The sequence below is a fragment of the Limulus polyphemus genome, unplaced genomic scaffold (genome assembly GCF_000517525.1).
Source record: "Limulus polyphemus unplaced genomic scaffold, Limulus_polyphemus-2.1.2 Scaffold104, whole genome shotgun sequence".
NCBI classification, from domain to species: domain Eukaryota; kingdom Metazoa; phylum Arthropoda; class Merostomata; order Xiphosura; family Limulidae; genus Limulus; species Limulus polyphemus.
Window position 1 is genome coordinate 186,731 of NW_013665714.1, and position 10,676 is coordinate 197,406.

Consider the following 10,676-nt stretch of genomic DNA (forward strand, 5'->3'; position numbering starts at 1 on the left):
TTCACGGTATAGATGTTCACAAACACGATTGTTATAACTAACCATGTTTGAATAGCAAATCCCTGTTAAAGCCTTGGTCATTAAAGTGGCAATCCATATATGTTCTTAAGTAAATGAATTTGTTGTTTTCAATAACCAAATACAGTATAGAGAAAACTAATGTATATTTCAGAAACAAAAAGATTTTGAAAGTATCATTCATACAGAAAATGTCTTTTAACAAAATCAACATCTACTTCAATAAAACCAAAAACTGTGCGTCGTGTGATCAATTAAGCACGATTTACGTGCTTAGATGTACTTATCTGAGTCGCTTTATGTAAGTCAATCTTATCCACAGAACACTGGTAGCTACTGAAAGTAATTAAATACCATGGCAGCACTCAGTGTCGAGACAGGTAAAACGGCACTTGTGTAGGTAAGAGCAGAGTTTCAGCGATACTGTTGTACGTGTTTTAATGATGAACTTGAAATGCAACACAAACACAGTATACAATCGATTTTTAACTGTCTTAAGAAAGTCATTAACCAGTGGAAAAACATTAACGATAGCCTGAAATAATATGACAGTTCTTTTCTTTGGAATTAAATACGAACAATGATAACCTTTTATTCACTTCTTTATCTCCTCAAATAATATCTTAAATAAATAATTTCACATGGTTCCTAATCATCATTCTTAACGAAAAGTGACTTTTATTCATGATGATAATTATGTAAATTGATATATCTGTATTACTGAGATGTATCATTGATACAAACAGAAACACTTCTGTAAAAGCTATTTCTAAGAAAAGATCAAATTAAAACATTTACTACAGTTTCTTTTTTGGGATTAGATCGACATTAAAGTTTTAAACAATAATATATATATATATATATATATGTGTGTGTGTGTTAAGACCTCTGAAAGATTACACATATTTTATATGGAAGTAAATTACGTTTCCTTCTCCAGCCTCGAGAGTTTAAGCTTATTTACTGAATATATACGAAATGTATTCTATTCATGTATAAGTACATTATTTAAAAATATTTTGTTTAGCTACTGAACAGCTTTCTTTCTTTTATCTCCTTTCTATGAAAATCAGTAGCAAAAGAATCCATTGCACGAATACAGCTTTTAATGTTTGTGTATTAGTCATGTTATTCAAAGGCTGTTATTAGGTTTAAATAGTACATTGTTTCAAATTTACTCTTAAGTAACCACTGTGGAGAGACACAGGAATAATCTTTCTTGGAGAATGATCCACAATCATTGATTCAGTCTGAGCATCACAGTAAGTTCATTAGATTAATTCACTTAAGGTACTCGAAAAGCCGAGATTTAACTCCAATGTTGGGGTTTGAATAGTTTGATATAAAACACTTTATATCTATCTTGCGTATGTTTTAGTTTCGGATAAACAAAATCTACGTAAAAAACAGAAAACACCATTTGATGTTATAAATACGTCTAGAAATATTTTCTGTAGCGTTTAAAAGTTGTTTTCACAATACTGGTTCCAGTAGGTAGATAATGTTCTTACAATTGCATTCCATACAGTGAACAGTGCACAACCAACGCAAACTGCAAAGTATGCGATAAGGTAGGGCTTACTAGAAACATTATTACAATGTTTACCTGCAAGTACAGTATGTAAACCTATTAATTAAAATAAACATTAAATCAACGTTTAGTGTTATATATATATATATATAACACTCTAGCTGAAATACTCGACAATGACGTATATTATATTCTACTGGCTTTTAATCTTCAGCCCTCAACCTTAATGTTATGAATGTATAATTTCAAGAATATCATTATTTATTTGATCTTGAGTAATATGTTCGACGAAATGCTAGTCCCACGAGCTATAGTAGTAAGTTTATTTTCTTGATAAATTAATTGTGATTAGAATAATTATAATTGAAAGTGAATCATATTTGTCAAAGTCTATATCAATGTGAAAAAATGTCTATAATAATTTGTAATTAAATAAATAAGAAGTTAATGCTACAATAAGTGATATATTTAAGTAATATACAAAGAGAATGGACTACAAATATAGTATGGTATCTATAAAAGCTGTCTCCATACTAATTCAGTGCGGTATGTCATTTATTAAGTCTTCAAGAAATTAATGTCGTTTTTTTAAATGAAAAACCCGAACAACTTATATATCAAAACAAAACAATTATTAAATGAAATATTCTCCATTCTTATCGATGATGCTTTTCCATCTTACAATCGGATTGTTAATGCCCTGATTAAAGAAATACACTTGGCTTCTTTACACCTTCTTTATTTAAGATTACCATCTTTTTCGTTCGCTGCAACACCATCTTAATGGGAAAACGTATGGGATGGTGCCATATCTGGAGAATATGATGGGTTGGGGAAAACTTCTCAACCCAACTCCATAATCTTGGGTTTTTGGTCAAACGTGCCACATGTGGACGTGCATTGTCATGGAGAAGAAGAACACCTTTCAGATTGATGAGTGAAGGGAGCTTCTGATGAACTAGTTGGTGTCACCTTATATGTAAAATGTTCGAACTCTGCGTATGGTTTGTTTTAGAGATGTTAATCATGTTTGAATTGTAATGCATACAAAATTATTGAAGAAATATTTCATACAATCCAAACGAGATAATTTGTTTTATAAAGGACAAGAAATCTTAATTTGCATATTATTTCACAATCACAGTTATGCCAATATTCAAATCTATAATGTAAATATTGTTGTTCACACAATCGGTTGCCCATGAAGTGTTTTTTCTTTTGCATTTACAGCTTCAACAGGATCTATATCAGATGGGTTTATTTTTCATCAGAGCTCGAGATAAATGGTCATCTACAACACCCATTAACAAGTTTATATTAGGTCCAACATGATGTAGTAAAACTCGGTTTGTAAGCAATATTTTGACCTATCATTGGGATGTTATCTATCCTATTCCTGAAAATATTATGTTCTTTTACATGGAATCTCAACATCTGTACACTACATTAATGAAAAAATTTCTAGCATTCAATTTGCCAAAGAACTGCCTACATACGTTGTGCGTTGTTTTAATATAGTCAATAAAGTAGCTGAATTCCTCTTGCTTTAGTTACTTATCGAACTGAGTCATTCACCTAGGGTATAGCATCTGTTTTCTCATGAGTAGGATTTTTTAAGAAGTCGGACATACTTTGTAGAAATGGACAGTGATATTTTTCAATGGCAGGGCAAGTGATAGTCTTATTTTATCTCAGTTAACTGTCTTTCTCCATCTTAAGCTCAAGTGCTCAGTCTGGTAAAGTTCTTCATTTAAGTTGTACAACTTTCTTTCCAAATTTTGATAATAAAAACTAACAAGTTCTTACGAGTTTATGGAATTCACCATTCTGTAAATGTGCTGTGTTTTGTCTTGTACACTTCTCAACTTTGACAGTTTAAGAGTTGAATAAAGACTGTCCTGTTCTTTGCTTCAAACTCATTAGAAGTCGGATAATTCAAATTTGTTCCATGATGTCTTTTGTGTTGGATCTCCTCTTATTCAGTGGAAAATACTCTACTAATATTAATAGAAAACAGTGAACCTAGGAATATTACACATGAATTCCAGGGATTTGTGACCTGGTCATTTAACCCCTGCATCGAATAAGATACCATTCAGTTGAAAAAATGCCAATAATAATAAAGTCTTAAGTGCAGCATTAGCAATGTTAAATTTCTCCTCTTTGACAGATTACATTTTAGAAAAAACCCATCAGGTATGAATTTCAAAGTATAACTTATCTTATAGTGACTTGAGTAATTACATAATTTGATTTGTAAGTCAAATTTTAATTTTACCTCCTCTTGATTTTACTAGAAAAATATACATACTTTCATTAGACCCAAAAATGAGACAAATGACGGAAACGTGACTGATTATCGTGGCATTTATATCACATTTTGCCACACAGTGGATATGTGTAGCTTTGTGCTTCATCACAACCAACTAACCAATATCACACTTTTCTTGATGGTTCTTAGTGTTTGTTAAACAGAAAGAAATAACTTAAGTTGTAACCAAATAAGACTGTTATATCCATTTCAACAAATAAAAATAAGTTACAACTAGAAAACACTGCTATGTTTATTCATAATTCTCTTATTATAATCAGCAATTGTAAACTTCAATATTATCTATATATTTCAAAAACGATATCTTTTGAAAATTAACTAAATTTTACAGAAAATTATTCTTAGCTGAAAAAAACAAAGAATAACTAAGATATTGGGCTTCTTAATCTTTAAGATCAAAGTATCTACTACGCACTATATCTCCTCAATATCATTCTATCAACGAAACTCACTCAAGTTAACTACTGGTCACAATTTTCTAAAAATTCTTGAGCTGATTACCTTTCCATCTCACTATGGATCGTGCTTCTAAAACACATAGTTGGCTTTCTCATTAACAAAGTATATGAATATTTATTTATCAACATAATTAGTTTTATTTGTCTTTTCTAGGACTAAAGTGAAGAACAACCTCTTGCTGGAAATTGACACTAATAAACTGATATTTTGTTGTTGTATTCATTTGATAAATGATTATAACTCTTTTAACAGGATCAATTGAAAAAATCACACAGGCATGGCTCACAACGTTTTCAAAGAAAATATATGTGACACACTGGATGAAAAAATTCTCCTATCTCCACGATCTGCTATCAAGGCTCCTGATGTGACTTGGCCAGAATTTATATATCAGTTACTAGAAAAAAATGGCGACAAAATATTTGTGGTGAGTGTTTGCCTCATGAGAATAAGGTAATAGTTAATACACTTCATTTTTGTGTGGATGACAATTCTTATAAATCTTTTTTAAAAATCTTTTATTATTAAAAAGCATTTTGTAGTAGTCAAAATCATTAAAAAGTTCTAAACGAGAAAATAGCATGACATTAATTATTATGTCTAACGTCTAGGCAGCTGTCTGCTGTGTCCCACGGATGTTTTGGAACAGTTCATTAGCTACAGGAATGTCTTTGTTTTTTTTTGTTTTGATTGGAGGTAAGCATGTATGTCGTTGCAATACTGCAGGTATCTTTTGATCCTCCAATGGGGCGCGCAAGAGAGCTGATGTGCTCCACAGGAATCACAGTCGATAAAGCAACCTACAATGGTTTGTAGCCAAGATACTAGGCTGTGGTGGCATTTGGGAAAGGTAGCATAGGGGTAAGGAGCAAATCTGATGTTATTTATGGTCCTTCATTCTCCAAGGAACAGTTACTGCATGCTAAGAGTCACCCCATTATCTTGGGTACAACTGGGTACCCCTTGCCAAAGTTAAAATAATGTAATTTTGCACCTCGCAAGATAATCAAGTAAATCGCTGTTGACTGTCAATATCTACTGAAAAACGAATAAAACAAGAAAGCCTGAAGGGTTAGGAGATTCTAGTTATATAACTCAACTTAGAATTGAAAACTCTTAGTCACTCAGTTTCTGACAGATAAGGAGTTGAACTAATAATATTACAGGTTGAACCATTGTAGCTGAAAACTAAACTCTATTCTGCTGCTTCACATAAGAAGCCAAATTGAGGCTTGAACTTGGACCAATGAATAGCTCACTTCTCTACTGGGTTCAAACATCAGTACACCTCGTCCATGACTGTTTCTTCCACTCTTATTTCGCTAAAAGGCAGATATCATCTACCAGAGGAACATCCACTCTCTTCCTTGCATAGATACATCTATAGTGGAGTTCGATCCTCCTCTGAGTGCCTTATACAGACCTACCAACTTGGTTTTATAACACCACCGCTATAACCTCTAGCCTTTATGTTGTTCATATTATCTGCAGTGAGAAAACAGGGTCAGCATCCTAGGGTATCCAAGGCCATGGTTCTTTGTGAACCTTTGGCTGTATCAAGATTGTGGATATAGCTTTTTGCATGAATGATAGTGAAAAACAATGTCTAGACAAAGTCTTCTTCTAAACCACATTCTCACCTTGTGAACTACCCTCAGTGGCTAGCTCTTATGCATAAGTTCTTCATTTTGGAAACTGTCATTTCTAAATTATGTTCACGGCATGAGTACAAAGGAGTGTACATTTGGGGAAACACAGAAAACTCTGCAATAACAAATCTTAGAACACATTTTTATATTCCCCAAATTATAGCCCGTGTCCTGGAAACTCCATTTATTTTGTTATGCGGCGTTATATTCTTAAGGCTTGTTTTGAATTATTAATATCTTCTATTTCATCATAGGTTTGGTCTAGCTGTTTTTAACGCAATCCTTCCTCTTGGTGTAAATATTAACATAACTGTTTAAATAAAGTTTATCTTTACATTACATAATAATAAATATAATATCCTATATCCAGTGCTGACATTACTGTCGTGTATAACAATGTATTACTCTTCTCTTATTTTATCTGCTCTGTTGTACATAGATAAGTTAATAAGATATGATCACAAGAAATGGTGGTATATGATAGATGTACCCTTAGGTAAGCATTTAAACAAGGGTGATCAAGTTGTTTAGTATTATCTAAAAATTGAAATTACAAAGTTCTTAAGAATTAAATGAGGAGAACCTATATTGGATATTCGTACATTCGGATATTTGTGTTATTTTTATTTTAACATATGAGTAGGAATCTTTTTGCACATTGAAAAATAACTTATGTTTTTTTTATGTATGTGTGTGTGTATATATGTGTATAAAATATATATAAGGACCATCGTCTTAAAATGATAAACGAACTCTACACAATTTGCATTAACTATCCATTTTTCTTATTGTGTTAGTTAATACAAAGTTATCTAAATAAAATACTGTTTTTTTTTTCTTTGTTCACTCTAGAAAGTAGGTGAAAGTTATGAAAATTATAAAATTAATCATACTCTTACTTTTAATGTAGTAACTTGTTTTATTCAAAATGAATGTTTTTTAAGTTCGTAAATTTTGGTGCTGAGATCATAATTAAGAAATATTTCTAAACCTTAAATGATACGAGAGCAGGATTATGGTTGTCATATTCATTTAGAAAATAAAATATTCAGTCTTTTTTGTTATTATTAATATAGGTGGCGCATGATAATTCTTCCTCTTACACCTACAAGGAAGTTGCTTTTTACAGTCGTCGATTTGCAAGTGCCCTCATACGGCAAGGATTGGAACCTGGAGATGTATTTTGCATTTGTACATCTCACAACATTGATTTCCCAATAGTATTTCTGGGAGCAGTTAGTGCAGGAGCAGTTATTGTTCTAGGAAAACCTTATGAAACAGAAAGTAAGTTGTATTCTAAATCAATGATTATCCAAATCATTTTATAAGTAAGTTAGGAAATAAAAAATCTTCTTTGAAAAAACATATTTGTCTTCATATATTACAGGTTTATTTTTTATGTCCATTTATGGAGAATAAATTTTAAGCTACATACGTGCATATGCATTCAGTTTACTATTGCATTGGCTTTTTTTTTTCATCCAATCACCATTTATTCAAAATATATAACAAATGTATAACAAGTTAGTTGTTTGGTTTTTTGGGTAAATTGGCGCAAAGCAGCGTGGCTATCTGCACCAAACAACTAGTATAAAAAGCAAAGCAAAAACTGTATGGAAAGATAAACAGAAACAAGTTAAATCTAAACAGTGTCCAAAAATCAGATAAAAAACTCAAACAGAATTAAAAAGGCCTGCAAAAATCTAAAAACACAGTTAAGCTGGACAGTATCACCATCGCCAATGACACTGTTCAATGTCAGGGGTAAACCCCGAGAAAAACATGTCTAAAATGGTGTCACCTTTCACATTCATAGCGATGGTATAATGCAAAAGGTGGGAAATTGTGACTTAAGTGTCACAAAGGTCACACATTGATGGATCAGTCCCACATAAAAGAAAATGATGCATTAAAAAACTGTGACCAATGTGTAGCTTAGCCAAGACAACTTCCTCCCTTCGATCTTTATGAAATCTAGATGAAAACAATAGGTTTAATCTGGAAAAGCTTGTTATGAAACTGTTCTCCTGAAGTCGACTGCCAATTGGCTGTGACAGAGCCAGAGCAGACAGACTTAGCTGCAATGTCAGCAAACTCGTTCTCGCGAATACCGACATGGCCAGGTATCCAGAAAAATTGGATAGAAATGAAAGCTGGAGAAAAATGGGCCGGTTGGTTTGAATGCGATTAAGCGATTCCAGGGCCAGTAGACAGCTAAGAGGGTTGGTGTAAATACTACAGTTAGTGTACTGCATAGCTTCTACGTGATCCAAGGCAAGAAAAATGGCATACAACTCGGCAGTGAACACAGAAACTGTATAGGGGGTCCCGTGGACAACCATCGAGCCACAACATACCACGGCAGAGCTCACAGGGTCACTTGACTTCGAACCATCTATGAAAACTGGAACAGAAGGATGGTTTGAAAGATGTTCGGCAATAAGAAGATAGTACTTCTAATAGGGAGTATCGACATTCCTAAGATGACTCAAGGAAAGGTCACAGGTTGGGGTGGTAACGAGCTATGGAGGAATGGGTTAGTCATTGGAGTCAGCAACATCATCCAATGGCAGACCCAAGCGTCAACTGTGCCTGGATATGAAGGCCAAATGGAGGAATAGCAGACTGGAGATTTTGAAAAAGCAAAGCCCATTGAGGAAGGAAGAAATAACCCCAGATGGGATGCTGTGGTAAGGATCAAAGCATGGTAGAATAAAGAACAGAACGTTGCAAACATTTGAGGTGAAGAGGAGGTTCCTGGGACTCAGTGTACAAACTCTGGACTGGAGAAGTGCAGAAAGCCCCATGCAGAGTAAAAGCTCCACAGAGTGTAAGGTCCAACATCTTCAATGCAGAGGGTCTGGCAGAACCATAGACCCATAGTCCAGCTTGGATCATATGAAGGCACGATAGATCTTGAGCGTGGAACATCAATCCACTCCTCAAGAGGTGGAAGAAAGGACACAGAGTTTGTTCAGTGACAGAGTACATTTAACACAAAGTTGCTTAATGTGAGGAATGAAAGTCAGTTTGTGGTCAAACAGAAGCTCCAAGAACTTTGTTTCAGGAACCATCGAGATGGAGCTCAGGATTGGGGTGTAAACCCCATTGACGGCAAAAATTAATGCAAACGGTTTTAGAGAAATAAAAGGTGAAACCATTTACTGTGTCCACCTCAACAAGAAAGTGAGAGCTGCTGCTTAATAAACCTCATGTTTGACAACCGACAAGAAATGTAGAAGTCGTCAACATAGAAGCCATTTGCAATAGCGATACTGAAAAGTGTGACACTCAAGACACAATCCTGAGGGACTCCAAGTTTCTGTGTGAAAGAACTTGAAATGGTTGAACCCATACGGTTGAACTCCAGTTTTGTGAACAAATTTCAAATAAAATGGATAAATGGCTATGCAACCCATGTGAATGAAGGTCCTGTAAAATTCTAAACCTCCAAGTGGTGTCATAAGCCTTCTCAAGATCAAATAAAACAGAAACAAGATGCTCCCTCTTGAAGAACGCTTCATTGATCGAAGTTTCAAGACGAATCAGATGGTCTATGGTGGAATGACGTCTACGAAAACCAATTGGGTGTGCGAGAGGAAGTTTTTTGATTCAAGGAACCAACTAAGATGTGTTTTAACTATCCTCTCCTAGACCTTACAGAGACAGCTAGTCAAAGCAATTGGACTATAATTAGAAGGAATCTTGGGATCCTCTAAGCTTTGAGAAAGGAAGAACAATAACTCTGCACCAAGCATCTGGAAAATCATTATCCTACCAGATCCAGTTAAAGAGAACGAGAAGAAGAGTAAGAAAGGCACTAAAGAGATGGCATAGTATCTCATAGTGAATGTCATCAGGTCTGACTGATGTACTGCCAGACCAATGAAGAGCAAGTTGAAGTTCCACCAGTGTAAGAGGGCGATTATAGTCATAGAGACGATCAGCCTAAAAGGAAAGAGGTTATTGCTCTTCCTGAGACTTGATGGCCAAGAAGGTGAGGTAAGAAACAGAAGTTCTGGAGCTTCTCTTCCCAAGAGTATCGGCGATGCTCTGAACACCAGCAACTTCCTGGACACTGGAGAGCAAAATGGAAAAAGAATGAGAAGAATATTTCCAATTGCCCTTTTGAATCTTGTCCCTGATGGCTTTGGAACTTGTGGTAGAAGAGATGTTGATGGGGAACTTAATCCAAGATTCCTTGTGGCTCTGATGTCTAACTGGCCAAAGCATGGTCATAGGCCACCTGGAAAGCAATGCAGTTGTAAAGAGTGAGATACCTGTGAAAGGCATCCCAGGCCAATTTCTGAGCCTTCCAGACCTGCTGGCAGGCAGGAGACCACCATGGACGAGGATACTGTGAGAAACGTGTCGAGGTTTTTGGGATAGAACAAACAGCTGCTTGAATTACGCAATCAGTTGCTGCTTCTACACAGTCAATAATAGATGGAAACCAATGACTCGGGTCAGGTAACATCCACCACGGTTAATCTCTTTCAAAATGATTGGAAAATTATCACTGCCTCATAGGTCAGTGTCAACCATCCAAGAAATTGAAAAAATGAAGGGTAACAGATAGATAGATCAATGACAATTTGTTTTGTTTTTGAATTTTGTGCAAAACTACACGAGAGCTATCTGCACTAGCTGTCCCTAATTTAGCAGTGAAAGACTAGAGGGAAGGCAG

General features: G+C 34.7%; 1 protein-coding gene across 1 annotated transcript; it reads left to right on the forward strand.

Moving 5' to 3' along the window:
* The first annotated feature begins 4,596 nt into the window (after positions 1–4,596).
* On the forward strand, positions 4,597–10,264 carry LOC111088797. Its single transcript, XM_022399813.1, has 3 exons — positions 4,597–4,767; positions 7,066–7,280; positions 9,970–10,264. Exons 1-3 carry the CDS (start codon positions 4,618–4,620, stop codon positions 10,262–10,264), a joined length of 660 nt encoding a protein of 219 aa, XP_022255521.1. The 5' UTR covers positions 4,597–4,617.
* The last annotated feature ends 412 nt before the right edge of the window (positions 10,265–10,676 follow it).